Source organism: Diplotaxodon limnothrissa, linkage group LG14, assembly GCF_057381915.1.
Source record: "Diplotaxodon limnothrissa isolate DT_005_m linkage group LG14, D_limnothrissa_male_GT1.1, whole genome shotgun sequence".
NCBI lineage: Eukaryota > Metazoa > Chordata > Actinopteri > Cichliformes > Cichlidae > Diplotaxodon > Diplotaxodon limnothrissa.
This window is the reverse complement of record NC_140609.1, coordinates 14,364,779-14,382,707: the sequence shown is the minus strand read 5'-3', so window position 1 is coordinate 14,382,707 and position 17,929 is coordinate 14,364,779. Positions and strand designations below refer to the sequence as shown.

At 43.4% G+C, this 17,929-nt stretch overlaps 1 protein-coding gene across 2 annotated transcripts in view; it reads right to left on the bottom strand.

Annotated features, from left to right (window-relative positions):
- Positions 1–890: 890 nt before the first annotated feature.
- sphkap (SPHK1 interactor, AKAP domain containing) overlaps positions 891–17,929 on the bottom strand; it is a 36,199-nt gene continuing 19,160 nt past the window's right edge. The window contains exons 4-12 of one of the 2 annotated variants that reach the window (XM_085371302.1): positions 11,947–12,006; positions 11,404–11,544; positions 10,171–10,423; positions 6,600–9,930; positions 5,129–5,284; positions 4,191–4,274; positions 2,513–2,562; positions 1,222–1,403; positions 891–1,046 (exon numbers count right to left, since the gene is read on the bottom strand). In XM_085371302.1, coding sequence (XP_085227428.1) covers positions 891–1,046; positions 1,222–1,403; positions 2,513–2,562; positions 4,191–4,274; positions 5,129–5,284; positions 6,600–9,930; positions 10,171–10,423; positions 11,404–11,544; positions 11,947–12,006 — 4,413 coding nt within the window. The remainder of the gene's footprint in view (positions 1,047–1,221; positions 1,404–2,512; positions 2,563–4,190; positions 4,275–5,128; positions 5,285–6,599; positions 9,931–10,170; positions 10,424–11,403; positions 11,545–11,946; positions 12,007–17,929) is intronic. The other variant, XM_085371303.1, reaches the window with a different exon arrangement.

Genomic DNA, 17,929 nt, shown 5'->3' with positions numbered 1-17,929 from the left:
TTTCCCCCCGCGATGCTGTTGTAACACAAGATTACCACTAAGTAGAGAAATATACTGACCAAATCCACATACAAATTCAACATTACAAACCTTACTCTGTCTTTTTAGACATAGCAAAAGCTAAAGGAGCGGTCCACTACTCCAAGGTGCAGCAGTTCAAAATCTACAGTATATACAGTACAGCTATCCAAAATAATCCCTTAAGTAACATGAATAAAATATCATACGTACTGAGTTTCAAAGTCACAACAGAGGTGGTACGTTAGCCAATGGACAACAAAAATCTGGACCTTTTACTTACATTAAGTAAATGTGCACTTCAATGTGACCATCAGAAGAAAGTGTCAGGGCTTTTTTGGGCTTAGATTTAAAGAGCCTCTTTTAAAAGTAGTTTTAATACAAAAGGTTTGAGCATGTTGAGCTGTGGGAAGGCTACAACCTGATTTTCCTACAGTATGTCCTATAGGTGCCTTTCTCTGAGTGAATAAATAAATAAAGCCATGATTCGACTGTGTGAATTTGTAAATATGTATTTTCTATATAATCTGGAGCAGTTAGAACCTGCTAACTATGATCACTGGAGGGCTGATTCATTCCCATCAGGAACGTCCAACCCGTGTACCTACAGTTTGCCGTGTGTTTGCGTGCATGACGCTAGAGAGGTAACTCTGGAAACAAGAACATCCTCTCGTTAAAGGGAGATCGGTCCAACTGGACAAGGGTGAGAGGTATGAATTTCTCAAGTATGCCGATTGCGTCGTGCTTTCAGCTCTCGGTAGGAGACACTTGGTGTGATGAGACTATACACGCGCAAACAGGAACATGTTACAAATGTGAGCGAATGAGTGAGCTTGTATTGTTACTGTTTGCGATTAGAGGCGGCAAGTGTCCTAAAGTGTCTCCAGAAGCCAATCGAACAGGCTTGACTGGAGAGACTTGCCCGCTTCTTCCGCTTTCTCGTGCATCTTACAGAACTGAACCACAGCGTCAAACAAGTCTGCAATCCTCCACGCCTTCTGAGACATCAGGTGGACCACCCTCAGGAACTGGGACAAAAAGAAAAAAAAAAAAAAAAGGTACAGTCTCATGAGCTGTAGATTCCCCCCCCCCCCCACAGTTAAATCAGGTAAGAAAATGACCAGAACAAAAAGCAAAAACAATACATCAGTAACATGATCTGCTTATAAATGTATTATTTGACAAGCCAGCAGCTTTGCCTACCTTTGCAACTCTCTTCTCTTTGGACTTCCTGAAGTAGAGAGCAGGAAGGCCTAGCTCCGAGGCAGCGATCCACTGTAGAGCCACTCTCAGCTCCAGGTCCATGCACTCTGGCTCGAGGTCACAGTTTACCACCAACAGCTCCCTGATGCTTCTGTCGCCTGCTGTTCTTGCTGAACTGCTCTCTAACAGATCAAATATAATATGGCATAACGTAGTACGAGTCAGCACTGAATAACACCTTGATGATAGCTATACTGTCCTCACTAACAAAGCAGTGTTGGGGCGCACAGACAATTCAGCCTGTTCTAAACTCACTGAAACATCAAAAGAAAAAGCATGTAGTCACGCAGCGTGTTCAGCTCTCCTGGGCTCAGTTTTGCTTCGTCTTTAAACAATGATGATCTTTGAGATAAAACACTTCTGGAACAATGGACCTTTAAGATTTTATGCACACACACACACACACACACGTGTGTGTAATTTTTGAGGCTTAATCACAGCACTCTGCCTTGAATCCCTCAAGAGTTTCTGATGAGTAATAAGATGTTTAAACTGAGGAAGGTGTATAATTCACAAGTGGATATAACACTATAAGACTTTAAGAGCAATTATTTGGCGATTCAAAAATCCAACATTCCAATATATCGGTCAGTGTTTTGTTTTTTTCTTACACACGCACGAGAATATGAACTAGATGCAACATTTGTTGCGTGTTTTTATTCATTTACTCACCCAAGTCTGCTCAGATCAGCTGGTTGTTGATCCCTTAGTTACACTGCAATAGGCCTAGGCTGCTAGGGCCTTCCCTAGATGCATTTCTTCTTCCGTCACCTCTTATCACTATGTGGTTATACACCACTTTGCATTAAATCGTTTTTCGTTATTAATCTCTGGCTGATCAACTAATAGGTTTCTACCTGTTAAAAGGACGTTTTTCCTTTCCACTATCACCAAGTGCTTGCTCATAATGGGTTATATGATCGTTGGGGTTTTCTCTCTATTATTGCAGGGTCTTTACATTTCAATATAAAGCACCTTGAGGCGACTGTTAATTGAGCTGAATTGAGATTGTGCTGTGTTGCCAGTAGGGAAGTTGCAGATTGTCCACCAGAGGACAAACTATGCGACATCAACACTCATAATTTCATTAAATGCTGTTTCTCTACTATTTGATTTTTTTTAACAGTTAATAAATAACAATACCAGCAAATTGATAAATAGCTAATATCCGCTAAATTAGCCAGTCTCTAAATAACACCATTGATGACTACGAATTTGAAACTACACTCACCAAATACAGTCTCTTTGGCTCCTGCCAGGTGGCATCTCTCAGTCTCCTCGCTATAAAGAAAGAAAATAATGGAGACTAAAAGTTTCACATATGTTGACATACATTAATGAAGCAGTTTGAAATTTTGGGAAAAGCAGTATCATTAATGCTTAAATGGGAAATAACCAACTTGCAATGCTACAGCAAGGAAAAGCATCAAGCCTGGCTCTCCAAAGGTAGCAAAATCTGGATACAAGCACATCTTGAAAGCTCGCTAATTACAAAGTTGCACATGTTCTGGTAACCTAAAAGCAATGCAACAGTATTTATTTTCATGTAATTAAAATATAACCCCAAATCCAAAGTTGGGATGTTGTAAAATGTAAATGAAAGCAGAATGCAGTAATATTAGAATCTCATAAACCCAATTTTATTCACAACAGAACATAAATGTTTGAACTGGGAAATTTGACAAGTTAATGAAAACGATTAGCTAAAAAAAAAAAAAAAAAAAAAAAAAAAAAAAAAAAAAACCCAGCTGGATGAACATTTTGCAACGAATTAGGTCAATTTCACAAATTGTGGAAGAGTTTTATAATACTGTTCCTTTGAATACAGACTTAGAGCACCTCATCACTGACAGCGCATAATTTCATCGAAAGATTCAAAGAATCTAGAGAAATTTGTGCACAAGGACCAAGGCTGAAGATCAATATTGGATGCCTGCGATCTTCAGGCCCTCTACATTAAAAACAGGATGCTGTGTGGAAATCACTGAATAGACTCAGAAACACTTCCAGATATCGCTGTCTGTTAGTTCACCGTGCCATCCGCAAATGCAGGTTAAATCTACCATGCGCAGAAGAAGACGTGTGACATAATCTAGAAAGTGCTGAAAGGTATACACAGTCTTTAGAGCAACATCCAGATGACAACGTTTTCAGGGAAGGCCTTGCATATTTCAGCAAGAGGAGTCCAGACCAGAGTTTTTGCCAGCTGAAAACATCTGGGGCATGATGAAACAATATGAAGAAAGACAACTCAGGACTGCTGAACAGCTAGAATCCTCCATCCAGCAGCTGGTCTCTTCAGTTCCCAGATGTTTACAGACTGTTGTTAAAAGAGGAGAGGCTGCACAGTGGCAACCATGACCGTGTGTGTGTGTGTGTGTGTGTGTGTGTGTGTGTGTGTGTGTGGGGGGGGGGGGGGGGGGGGGCATCTTCGACCATCAAAGTGACCCTTTTTCTTTTAAAAAAAAAATGCAACATTTCCTCAGTTTAAACATTGGATATGTTTTCTATGTTCTGTTGTGAGCAAAATGTGGGTTTTTAACATTCGAAAATCACAGAATTCTCTTATTTTATGAAGCATGCAAACATTTGTGGAATCAGGGTTTTAAAATACGATTTTTTAAATAGTTCACTAAATTACGAACCTTTTTGGATATTTAAAAAAAATCTGCACTGTTAACCTGATTATTTACCGTTTAGACAAATGAAAAAGAACAGAATAAAAGCAGAAAATTCAAAAGGCTTTTGTCTGTTAAACAGAAAATTGTTATTTGTTCTGGAATGACACTTAATATCCTTGTCTAGCATGTGTGAGAGAAAATAATACCTGCAAGGTTTGTGTGTATTAAAAATGTCACTGTTGACACACCAGAGACATAATGAGAAATACAGTGATAGCAGAAACATACTGGATTACTGTGCTTTGAGAGGGAACATCAGAAAAAGAATCCAGGTCTACCAGGCCTAAGCTAGACGTGCTGCTGGTCCCATTCCTAGGAAGGAAAAACAAACAAACAAAAAAAACAAAAAACAGCAAAAGTGTCATTTAAATGATGTCTCGAGACATCCAACACAATCGTTCACTTGTGAAGAGAACAATGTCCAAGCGCAGGGATGCAGGTCATGTTATTAGCTGGTGATTAACATATAAATAGCAGCTGCAGCAGAACTGGGCACTGAAGCTGGGAGAGCTGGTGATTCGTATTTTTTTGCCTGGCAGCTGGTCCGTCTGGAAATGGGGATGAGGCATATTTGGAGGCAGTTAGGTGGGGAGGGTGGACAGGCAAGGCCGGCAGCCGTGCCCTTGTGTCACAACATAGATCAGGGATGAGGCAGAGTTAAAGTAAGCAGGTAGATGGAGAGGTTGCAGTGTTATGGTGGTGCGCACAACTACTCTTGCTCTAAACACAGTACCTTGCTACTTCCTATTAACTCTCAGAACTGCCCAGATCATTGATTGTCCAGTTTGAGAAATTAAATGAGTTTAATCATTATGGTATACATCTCTTCTTTTTGTTTTAAGGAAAAAGGGGATCTTACACCATAAACTTATTTTAATAGGTGATTAGTTGGGTAAATAAATGAGAATTTGATGAAGCAGAGAATGGTTTAGTGGATGTTATGAGCTGGCCTTTTGATCCATGATATAAGAGCTCTTGCACCACTGGCTTTGCAGAGCGAGCTCTCTTGCCACACACTGCATTAGCAGGTGTGGATACTGGAGTGGCAGGGAGTAAATTGGCATTGGCACAGGAGAACACAGTTAGTAGCAATGGGCCAATGAGAGCGGGGTGAGGGTGTGAGCAGCAGCGTTTGGAGCAGTATCAAAAGAGCAGCGGTTACTGACCCCTCGCTCAGGTGGATAAAACTACTGGTCTCCTCGTGGGGGTCATCTTCGGGGGTTATGTGAGACCAGCTCCCCATGCTCTCTTCACTGCTGGCACTCATAGAACGCTTGTCTCTCTTCACTACTGCAGCCACGGCTGTCCTGTCCCTGTCACTGCTGGAGAGAGCAAACCGCAAGATGTCCACAATGTCGGCGGCAATGCTTTGGTCACTTTGGCTACTGTTCCTGCTCCTCTATGCACTACTATTGTTACGCAGACACCCAGATTTGTTACTACTAACCTCCTTTCTATAAGCCCATATCGGGATCATGTCTTACTGTAAACAGTAACTTTCTACAAATGACAAATGTCTTTGGAGTGTGAAATGATTATTAAAAAGAAAGCCAATTCCTTTGAATATCTTTAATGCACCAGCACACTGCATTTCCCATGGGCACTGTTGGATTTTCAGCTTTTTTTTTTTCCAGGACACTGATTAAATTAAGTCATAATCAGATGATTGAGAGCTGCCATCCTCAATTCTGCAGGGAAATCAGGTTTTATTGAATCGGCGAGTGACTGACTTGCACTCGCACACAAGGGACAAACACATGCACTCCACTTGTTTCTGGATTACACGTTTTGTCAAGCGTTACAAAAAAAAAAAACAAACAATAAAACTCTACGTTGAGCTTTCATACATTCCACTTATCGGCTTCTCTTGCACATTAGTGATGCTGCTCATACACTTTAGTGGTGTCATTACAGTCCAAATGGAAACATGCAGTCTTTGTTACCCCAGAAATGTGAACTAAAAATGTTCTCCTTGACAGTCCTACAATCTGCTGTCTCCCGTGAAAGCCCCTCAAGACATTTACAGCATTAGAATAAATCTCACCACCATGCCGAGTCCCTGTCTTGCTAAAACGTCAGTCTGGTTTCAATTACTCGTGTATCTGACAATGCAGCCCCCAAATTCTTTGTCATTTCGGCTGTCTCAGTAGAATCTCAGTTCCGATTCTATCTATTTCAATATCAGCGAGTGTTTTGTGGTTTGTTATCCTAGTGTGAGTGCAGCTTGTACTGATAAAGGGGACTTCAGCGGCCACTCTGTGGATAAAGGATGAAGCTGCTAAAAGCTTTCTGCACACACAGTACATCACCCAGACAATGTGAGTCACAGCCTAGCCAAACCTGCTAAAATAGATTAGTTCACCCAGTAAATAGATCCTCTGCGTGCCGACTAAGCTTTGATCAAACTCTATAAATAGCACTGTACACCTGCATTTTATGTGTTTAGTCCAGATTTTCATACTTTGTTTAAAAATAGTCGAGCACTTTTTTTATTTCTCTCCCTTACTCTTGTCAGAGAGATCAATCTCTACGTTTCACATCCAGTAGATGACTATTCTGCTGCAGGGTTATTAAAGAAAACTCTGCCTGAAGAAGGAGGGGTCGGACTCACACAAAAGCCTGTGAGCAGTGTAATACCTGCTGCTGTTGGTGGGAGCTCTCTCCGTATGCTTGGTAGCCGGCGTGTCTGATGACACTTCTTGATGTCCCCCTGTTCTTTCAGGGTTTGAGACCGTTTCTTCATCTCGCTGATCTCCTTCGATGTGGATCAGCGGCACATTTCTGGGGCCCCTTATGCAGGCTGAACCGCTGTCACTTCCCCCGATGCTGCCAGCTTGCTCCTGGCTCGACCTACTTCGGCTACAGCGTAGATGGGATTGCTTGAACCCCCTCCTCCTTTCACCAACAGGCATGTGCGCCTGTGGATGTGACCCAGGTGTGCCTCCACCTACATCTTGCTGTCCCCCCAGCGCAGATTTGCCAATATCCACTATGTCAGCTGCCAGGCGATTGGCAAACTGCTGCACATGGGGCTGCGAGTCTCCTGCAGCTTCCAAATCAATACTGTCTTCAGGATCAGCGATGATCTTGTTCTTTCTCATCAAGGACTCGATAGAGCTTGACCAGGTCTCATGAATTAGCATATCAGTAATCTGGTCAGTCTTACCCCTCTGATAGAGGCATGAGTCTGACTTGCACAGTCCTGTGGCTGACACAGAGTTGGTGGGGAAGATATTTAATGTGTCCCCGTGCACATTCCGCGCAAATCCATCAAAAGAGTTCGCTTTTATGGGCGAGTTGACAGTCAGCCGCGAGTCTGAGGAGCGCCGGTCTGGCACCGAAGACTGACGTATACAGAAGGGTGTTCTTAGAGGAGGTGGGAACAGGCTGTTGCTCCACTCTTTAGTCTTTGCAATGCCATATTCTTTGTTTTCCTTATCCATATCCCGAAGCATAAACCTGTAGAACTCCTCTGTGATGCTCTCGGTGCTCGACTGTTTAGACAGGCACGATGACGCCCTGACATTAAGGTGGCCGTTTTTCTTTGATGCAGCCTGCTGTACAGCAGCAGCCAGGATGCTGCTGGCATTCTTCCCTGCATAGTAGTCCAACAGAAGGTCAAAGCCTCTGCCCTCTGTCTCCATCTGGTTAACCATGAACCGAGAAAACTCATCTGTGATGCTCTCGCAGCTGGACTGCTTAGAAATCGAGCTGCCGCGACTCAAGTTCTGACCTAACCGGCTGCCCGGGCCCAGAGTGTTGGGTGTGCCGGATGGGTCCGTGTCTTCTTCTGGAATGCTCTCATAACTGGATGCCTTCCCACGGCTCCACCTCTCACACTGCAGTCTGCTGCGCTGCTGGCCTGTCTTGGAGGTATCCACCACATTGAGTTCAGGGCAGTTCAGGATCCTAGCCGTGACCTCAGAGGCAAAGAGGGCAAATGGGTCCTGCGGTTCGTCAGGGTTTACAGACTCGTCTACCACCCGGTTGACCAGCCGCTCCATTAGCTCTGGCTGCTCCTCAGTTTTCCTTTTAATTTCACTTAGGCGGGGCGCCCGATGTTTTCTGGAAGCTGAATTGCTGTTCTGACCCTCTTTTCTCCTCAGTACTGTGCGGCAAGCAGGGATCAAATAACCCTCGGGGACTTCAGCAGAGGACCCTTTAAGGGCACAGAACCAGGGCTGTTTCCCAGTGGAGTTTTCTAGACAGATTGCTGCAAGTTCTGTGGCCATAGACACCACCGTGGAAGCCAAATCATCAGCATAGCAAGTAATTGGTGTCCTGGACTCTGAGTCTATTCTGAAAGAGTTCAGGGAGGACTGAGGTGTCAGAGAGGCCTGTCTGCTGTCACTGCCTGTCCCCAGTCGTCCTCTCCTCTCTGTGACCTGAACTGGGATTTCACTTAAAGGCTCTCTGATTGCACCACTGCCCTGCTGGCTGTCAGAAAAGTCTTTGGCTGGCAAGGAAGTGGGTTTAGACTGAGTTTGCCTGCACAATGACTGCTGCTGTTGTTCTTTGATGTTTGCTGCCGAGGACGATGCAATGACATCACCTTCCTCAAGCGCATATTTCTCCTTCAGCCCTGCAACTGTGGATAACTTATCTGTGCAGTGCAGCACGCCGCTTAGATTCTCATTATGCCCAAATAAGCACTGTAATTGGCTTAATGGATCCTTGGCATCCTCCTTGATGTTAGCAGGTTCCTTAACACAAGCATCACCCTCTCGTGTGTCGCATGACCCTTGGTCACACGTGGAGATGTGGCTGATCTTTTTCTGTGTCAGGCAGAGAATATCAAACAGCAAATTGTTGACACTGTCTTGCAGAAATACCTGAAAGCTTGGCGCCTCCTTCCCGGTACCCTCCAGTTCCTTTTTCTTTTTTGCCTTCTCTAAAGCGTGCTTGAATAGACTGTCTGCCACTTCATTTATTAATTCATCCACCTCCCTTTCATCTGTGTAGCTTTTTTTGGAAAACGTAATGCCATCTACTATCTTGTTATGCGTGGTTTCCAGCAGATGGGCTACACTCCTGTAGCCTTGTGGCTGAGTCAGCACCTCAGCTGCTTCCCGATGCAGGACTTCAGCAATGTTGGCACGAAATGCTTCAACGCTGGTTCCCTCTGCCACGCTGCAGTGCAGCGTGAAGGCTGCGGAGGCCTCGGCAGCAGACATCAGACCGCGGGACGCCGTGTAAATTTCAGCGGGATCCGTGTCCGAATCGCCGCCGTCTCCGGGCTCCTCCATTAAGTCCACAGCTGCGACAGCGCCGGCTACCTGAGCCATGCCACACATAGCTGAGGAGAAGGAGTACTCTTCATCTTCTGGTTCCTGCAGCTCCTCATTGACGTCCTCTTCCGAAGCAGATTCCATGGCGAGCTGTTCTGTTAGCTGCGGGGTAGTAATAGTGCCAATAACATTGGCAGCAGAGGCCAAAGCCACCTCTACATGTTTGGATACGTGTCCGCCATTGTCATGGGGATTGTGAGCCTGCGTCTCATTCTGTTGCTTTTCTCCAGTTTTGGTAGCGTGATCGGGCACGTGAGGCACCTGGTTCTCCGGCCATTCTGCAGCCCCGTCAGAACTGTCTGGGCTCTGAACAATGACAATTTTAGGGAGTTCAAAAGAGCAGGTGCGCTGTTGGGAAGGCTGTTTAGTCTTTGAAGGGCTCTTGAAGTTGGGAGGGCAACTAGAGAGGGACACACTGATGGCTGCCTCTGAGGCAAAGGAGGTTTCATCTTGAGAGAGCCGTATGAAGGCATCCTGCAGTACCGACTCAGCCAGATTGGTGGCGTAGTACCCCGCTGACTCTTTAGTCTGGATGCTTGCTCGCTGATGCCCTTCCTTTTTCACCTCGGCATCCTCCCTTTGCTGATGACGTGCCAGCTGTCCCCGATGACTTGCAAGTCTGACACAGTGTTTCTGTGCAGCTTCTGGCACGCTCTCTCCCAGGTCACCGCTCTCTGGCTCTGTGAACAGACAGGGAAAAAATAAAAGCCGTGGAAAGAGAGAATGACAAACGTCTACACTGATTAGGAAGCAGCACCACCGGTTTCCAAAATGTCACATCAACAGTAGAATATTATCCCGATTTGCCCTCCACTGACTCTGTGTCAAATTAAAATTTCCCTTAGAGAAAATACATTTCTGAGTGCAACAACAATAATTATAATCTTTACCCAGCTGAAAACAAACCCTGCTGTACTCACCATTTCTGAAGCCGTCGTCCTCGCTGTCATCTCCCAAGTGTTCTGAGGCCGTCAGGAAGTCTTCCTCTATGGACGAGATAGAGCGATTGGTGTCATCATCGAGGCGCTGTCCAGCCGCTTTGCCCTGCTGACACTGTCGCTCTTTTCCCCACTGCAGGCCGATCAGGAACTTGTTGATCTCAAAGATGATGCTACCAGGCTGGCTCTTTCCTGAACACTGAAGCAGGCACACACCTGTGCATCTCTGCCCACCCTGAACGAAGCACGGACAACTTTCATGTACGCTCACACATACTCAATATATAATGTATCCAAAGGTCTTAAAGTATTAAAAAACCCACTACAGACAACACATAGGTAAGCACAGTTAACACAGTCACAAACTTTACTATAAATCTCTTAAAACATTATACAGCTCTATTGCCTGTTTTTCTTCCATATATTTGATATACTATTAATTGCTTCGGACCTGCTAATGAAAGTTTAATAGGCTGTGTAGGCTCCTATAGGGCTGTTTATTGATTCTCACAGCAGTTTTAAACATTTATTTATTGGATGAGCTTCAAAAAAGCAACCGCAACAGGGGATTTTTTATTTAATGACAAATACACCAACAGAAAGGCTTATTAGTTAGCTACGTGTCTGTATGTAATTTTTATTGCCGTTTAAAAATTCAGAGTATGGAATTAAAAAGCGACTTTTTGCTCGGTACCTGCAGGTGTGTTTTCTTTACACGCACCTGCTGAACAAAGTCATATTTGCGGTAGCGTCTGGATGAATTAAGTGTGAACGCATCCTTTGCATCGAAAAAGTTCAAACCAAATGTCTTTTTATCAGACTTTTTTTTTATGGAAATGTTTTACTCTTGATGTTTGCTGCTTTGTATTCAGACATACTTTGAATCCAGTTGTCTGTTACCGGCCCAGTTTTCACATGACTATATTTGGAACACACACATCGCTTTTTTTGCACAAAAATAAAAGTCAAACCTGAAGTTGGTGTTTGCCAAGATAGCAGTGTGCCTCAAAAGATGAAGACATGCTTTTACTAGACTAAAAATGGAAGAATTGCTCCATAAAACGAATGGACTCCCTCATGTGGGGTCTTTTTCCCAGCACAAAAGGTTCACATCTAATCGCACAGCGCTGCTGTACGAGAACAGCTTGTGCTCTTGGCCAGTCAATCCAAAGGCTGGAAATACGTGTAACGAATAGAAAACCACTACAAACTTACCTGAGCTGAGGGGTGTGGGTGCGCTTGGCAAGCTTCTGTGGCTTCTAATCCACCCAGCAGTAGGATCTCATTTTCTTTCGGCTGGTGGACGGTCAGTAACTCAACAAGCTTTGGCAGATCTGGAGACACAGATGCCAATTTCTGCAAGACACAATCCAAGCACAGAGACAATACTAGATGATAACAACAAAGCGTTTAGTCAAGTCACTTCAAAGCTGAACATAATGTGCTCTCTGCGGTTCCAAGTCAGAGACACATAATTATAAAATTCTTCCTGTGAGAAGACTTGAACCATGTGGAATGATCATTGATCGCCCACCACCGCCAGCTGCAAAAGACTGCAAAATCTGCATATTTTCTACACAAATCATCCCTCTAATTCTGGGTAATGATCTTGAATCCATGGCAACTGAGCCAATGTATGTATCGTATGTGAAATACAAGGACCAGAGTTCCTGAGAGATGAAAAGTGGGAAGGAAGGAGGGGGGGGGGGAAGGGGTGCAAGGAGAGAACAAATGAGGGTGGAGGAGAAATCTGCTCACCTTGACGCTTTTGTCATCACGACAGTCAGTTTTCTGTGGGTCCAGATTTACAAAACAGACCTGAGAGTGAAGAAAAAGAGGGCGTCAGGATGACGGGATTTTACAGTAATTTTGAAGTTTCTGCACTGCCTGTCCATCAGCTACACTACAGAAGCCGTCTGTTCAGGCCACCACATTGTCATATTGACAGAGGCCTTTCTAAGGAGATGTTCTTGTCTCAGAGGGGCTGGTAGGAGCAGGTGTAAACCAGAAATGATTTTCTTTCCCCATGTCTCCTCTTTTGCTTTTCCTCTTCAGCTGTCTCCACGCTTTCACAGCGTGCCTGTCATAGTCCCAGTCTTTCATTCCCTGCCGGTCTCGCGTTCCCTCGGCTCTGACTGCAGGTTTAATGGTCTGTGATGGAGTTCTCATGTCAGTACTGGGACCCCGGGACTGTCCAATAGCTGCTGTTTGATTCTGCAGCATACAACCTCTGCTCTAAGTTGGCGCAGCCAAGTTTGTGTGGCCAAAACAATACAGCTCAGCTGCAACAGCATTGGAAGGGGAGTGCAGTTCACCTTGAGTAGCACCCCTACTCAATATGAATGTGCAGGGTGCTTCGAAGTGCCTTGGGCAGAGCGATATGTTTGCAATGCAATCACGATTTCATAATTTAAGAGAAGGAAATTATAGATACTCAGAGAGTATTACATATCTGTCATTGTTAATGGAAAGTATGAAAACATTCAGGATTAGCAAGGTAAAATTAGAACCAGTAGTTTTCAGTTATTGGCCTGATGTGATTGGCTGTTCCGTTTCTGTTTAACAGATGGGCATATATGAGAGCATTACTGTAATAACTATAATACAAAGGCAATTTCAGAGAAATACAATGAAGGAAATTCAAGAGGAGGGTGACCCCGCGCTTGATCGACAAAAGCCACTAGAAGAAAAAGGTGTGTAATAGTCTGGGAGGTCACAAAGGAATCCAGGGAAGCAACTCTTGTTGACTCCTGCTCTGTATGTACTCCTTGCAGCCCTGCATGGAGAACATGCTGCTCTCCTGACAGAATCGTCCAGCCTGTCTGCAGTTTGCATTTAAAGGTCATGGTGGCAAGCCAGAGGGTTGTTAAAGAATGTCTTGTGTATGGATGTGACAAAAAAAAAAAAAAAAAAAAAAAAAAAAAAATCCTCCAAACAGTTTATGTTTGGAGAAGGGGAAACCCGGTTATGTCCGTGCCATGCGTTGGGCTGACTGAGCTACATCTCGGTCAGGGCTGCTCGCCACGATTGATGGAACAATGAATTCTGAATCGTAGCAGCAAACTCCAAATGAAAATGTCAGGATATGAATTGAAGCAATAGAGAAAGTGGGTCATGCGGCAAACAGCCACCCTGAGGATGCGAGTGGTTTTATAGAAGATAGATAAGGGGCATAAAGTTAACGTTTTGTAACGTGACCGTAATCAAACAGAAATTACATAAAAGGACCTGAGGGAAGCAGTTCGAGTGAGGAAATCTACCAACATCCTAGAGCTGAAGCTGTACAGTGAGCTGTTTTATACAGAGAACAAGCCAAAAACTCCAACAAAGGACTGATCCACAGTTACTGGACATATTCAGTTGCACCTATTGTTGGATTATGTTCAGTATTTGGTTCCACCTAAGGTTTGCATATTTTGTGTCCTCACAAATCCCTGTGGGATTGTAGATAACAGAAAAACAAATAACCAAATCTAGTTTTTTTTTTTTTTTTTTTTTTTTTTTTTTTTAAATGAAAACAAATTGGCTCTTGTTGATTTTTTTAGGATCATGAAAGGTCACAGTGTCTAACATCTAACCATCTGTTGGTTGCTCATTAATTTAGTCATTCTTAGTTACTGTGGTATCTTCTCTTCTCTCAGTGAACTTGGGGGTGGGGGGGAGAGAATACTGCTAGCTCTCCCTTTCACTGCCGCCACCTCCACGTCTGCTCTACCTGCTGATATCTAACCCCATTCTTTCCTCTACAGACCTGCAAAAACAATATAGATTCAAATAACCACATTTTGACGCCCATCACAGTTTGAAATAATTTCCCCTGAACCTCCTGAGGTGTGCCTGGCGTTTGCTGCTAGGCTTTTAAGCAGCAGTTGTGAGACGGCACACATACCTCACGACTTTCATCTTTTCCTCATTTATCTGTGTTTGCTTAAAGAAGATCTAGTCCCAGAAAGCAGTGTCAAAGTATAGAAGCCACAACAGATCCACATGTATTTTTTTGGGTAATTTTGGGGGGAAATAATGTCACATTTTCTAGCTGCAGATGTTAAAGTGAAGCAACAACTGCTGCGATAAATAGGCCAATGTACTCATGAGTTTATATTCCAACATGAGGATTTGCTTCTGCTGTTTTTGCCATCTTTAAAACACAGTCAGGGCTTCTTCATCAAAGAAAATGGTAGAGTTAAAAGAAACAAAAGACTGATAACTTTCAAAGAAAGGGCAGTGACAAAAAACAAAAAACCTGTCTGCAAAGTCAGATGGAAGCAGTCAAAATATCCTTCAGCCAAAAGCATAATGTGACACATTCAGAAAGGCCAATTTCCCCCTCACCTTCAATCTGCTATCTTCCAGTCAAACAATGATTTCTAAACTATGAAGGCTAATAGGATGAAAAATGCTGCTCGAAAACAGATTCAGCCAAACAGAAAAGATGTGAAGTTAATGGCAGCTGACAATGACAGAATCTATGAAAAGTCTCTCCAGTCGCACCCTGATGAGGATGGTGGATTTTTATTTAACTATGGATGGATGGATATTTAGTCATTCATTATGTTTGTCTGGTGCCCTTCACGGGCCGCATGTGTCACCTATAACATTCTCCTTTGCTGACTCGCTATCAAAATATTCAGAGCAATCTACTCAGCGAGGAGTGAAAGCAGTTTGCCGTTTTGCTCGTCTTTTCAGATCAGTTTACAGGGCGTGATGACGACCTTTTCTGTTGTCACAATTGCCGTTAAATGCCAGTGAGATGCACATCAGGCATTAGATTACACACCAGTATAAAAATATTTCCACATGCTGAACCTAATCTGATCCAAAAAGGAGGCTGATAATTGATTTTTTAACTTCTTTCACTGTGTTTGGTTTTGTGTCTGCAGTTTTTCACTTCCTGTCCACTTGCTCATCACGGGATGAACAGCCGGTTCCGTTCCCTAGCTTATGAATGTCTCAGCAGTATTCGCTTGTGCTGATTATTTGGAAATGTTCCCAGAGAAAGCCACCACGACATCTCCCACCCGTCTACCAACATGTCGCCTGCGCACAACCCACAGGCAGAACAAATCGAGCGATCCAGACCCGTGACCTTGAGAGGGGACTGAAGCAATTTAACACTATCAGACGGCGAGAGTCGAGAGGAGGTTGTTCTACATTTGGGAAAGGAGAGGACCATTCAGCCGTCTCATGGTGACGCAAGCGCAGGGACATGCTCTGATTCTATCAGACATAGTGGACAACACGCAGGTGCATCAGCCCGTCTCTGAAGGACTGACCAGGTGGGTGAGATAAAGAGGACAAAGAAATGGTTTGATGTTAGAACGTGATGAAGAATAATGGGCTCCAGTTTTGAGCAACAGCCAGTAGTAAGAGGTTATTAGCTTTGACTTATATTTTATATCAGTAGTTACATTATGGCTTCATAGTGTAGTGGTTTAGACGGTTGCTTAGAAAGTCAAAGATCCCCAGTTTAAACCTGGGAGGAGATACAAACCTATTTGGGGTTGCATCAGGAACGACGTGTACAAATCTCTTGACTCAAATATGCAGTGAAGCTGATTAACGGATAAAGGTATAGCTTATCACTAATTATATTCATTTTCTAAGTGAAGTTCATGGTTAAAGTTCCACTAACTGATGGAGTAACAAACCTTGGACATGCTGACATTTACAATAATCACCTTCGAGGTGGTTTATTGAGCCCGCCGAGCAGCCGCAGAGCATACTAACACTCATTTGGAGTGTCTGACCACCTCATGAGTCTTAGATCAATACTCCCTCTCCGTCTGAGATTTGACTGCTGCTTTCACCAGCTGATTGCTACCTACCAAACTGAACCAGGAGCAACAGTGAAAGCAACGAGAGCGTTCAGAAAAGAAAAAGCCAAAAGGGTTCATTTCTATCAAACAGCTGTTTCACAGAAAGTAACGGTGTGATTTAAGAGTATTGTGAAAATAAATTGTAAATTTTTTTTTAAGGGTGTGCACGTCTACACGCAGGCTCGTGTTCGTGTCAGAACTCTGGCTAAGACCTGCTGTTGAGCGTCTCCCCACGCTTTCGTGCTTCACTAGGTGCTCAACCCGTGAAAATTTACAGCTGTGCTCGGCTTCAGCCCAGGTGGTCAGTGTGGGAACTCTGGGTGACTCTGACCACCTGTGCTGACAGACCACCAAAACGGTCAGAGATGACCTTTACTAGAGAAGGAAAACAAATTTCAGTTTTACCAGCGAGCTTAGGTGCTAGATGTCCTCGCCATTGTTTTAACAGACTTTAAGGAAAAACAAGTCACATACTGAACTTTGAAGCCAAACATGTGTTAAATTGCACATTTATTTTTGGAATTAACCTTGTGAAATGTTTGATACTGCTTAACAAACAAGCAGACCATTGGCTATTTTTGGGGGCTTTTTCATGATGTAGCTGATCAGAGATTAAATTTTTCTTTGATTTAACCTTTATACAGGTACATGTCTCATTTACAGAGAATTGTTTGATGATCACTAGCATAACATATCACCCCTCCATTTTGAGCCTATGTAGTGTGTGAATGTGCGGAGGATTGCCTGATACAGACAAAATAAATGTTAAACACAGAATACTTGTTAACATGCTGAAATTGTCCACAGGGCAGTTGTACAGTTTTAGCTTCGGTATGATACAGTTAGATTTATAGTGAGTGTCCATCTATGACCCCAACTCTGCAGGCATGCACACATCCTGCACAGGGGTACAATTGTCCTGACTTATTTATGCATAAAATCCTATTTAGCCAAACTGTCAAGCAAGCACATTTCTTTCTTTGTACTAACTAACACACACACACACACACACACACTACAGATAGAGTTTCAATACAACATTATGTGCACAGACATGGTCAATATAAGAAATCATTACAAACATTCTGCGTCCTTTGTCCATCAAAGCCTCGTTCCTCCAAAGCAGCCCCCCTCTCTACTCCCTACTCTGATCCTCCTACACACAGCTGCTGCTGCTCTTGGTTCTGCTGTCTCCTCTTTCTCTTTTAAGAGTGGCTCTTTTTGTTCCTCGTGCCTTAAAATACATATATCCTGAACAACCCTATTTACGCTTTCTCCTCATCTTTCCCCCCCAAAAACTAACAATAAATTCCACAAACGTGAACTAATTACTGAAATAATACTACATAAATAGTAGTACTTGTCAGACATTTACTTTGGTCTTTTTATGCAGTTGTCCTGCAGGTATATTTTGCATGTCTTTTGTTTCCACTGGTGGTGTAATTAAAAAAAAAAAAAAAAAAAAGAAAAGAAAAAAGGGAAACACATGGACATGGTCCCAAGCTTCCTTTATTTCTTTCTTGTAATGTGTTTTGACTTATCTCGGTAGCTGGCAACTTTAATTATAATCCATTTTAAGTGTAGGTGAATGCAAACTACGTTTTTGAGGGAGGGGGAGGGGGGAGAACATCAAGGCTCAGTGGCTCTGCCATATTAATTTTGCAAGCTACACTGTGCTGGTGTTGAGACCAGACAGGCATGCTGTTCACACAGACTGATGATTATAAACAGCCTGAAATTGTGGTCGTACATTTAAGTACCTGCCTATAAAATGCATAACATCAGCTGTCCACGAGGCCATAAAGGAAAAGAACACATGCTGCACACCGAGACTGGCCAGGCTTAGTCGCTTCCTATTTGATATGCGTGATCAGATATAGCTTTAAAATAAAAAACAAACAACAAAGCAACAACATGTACTATTC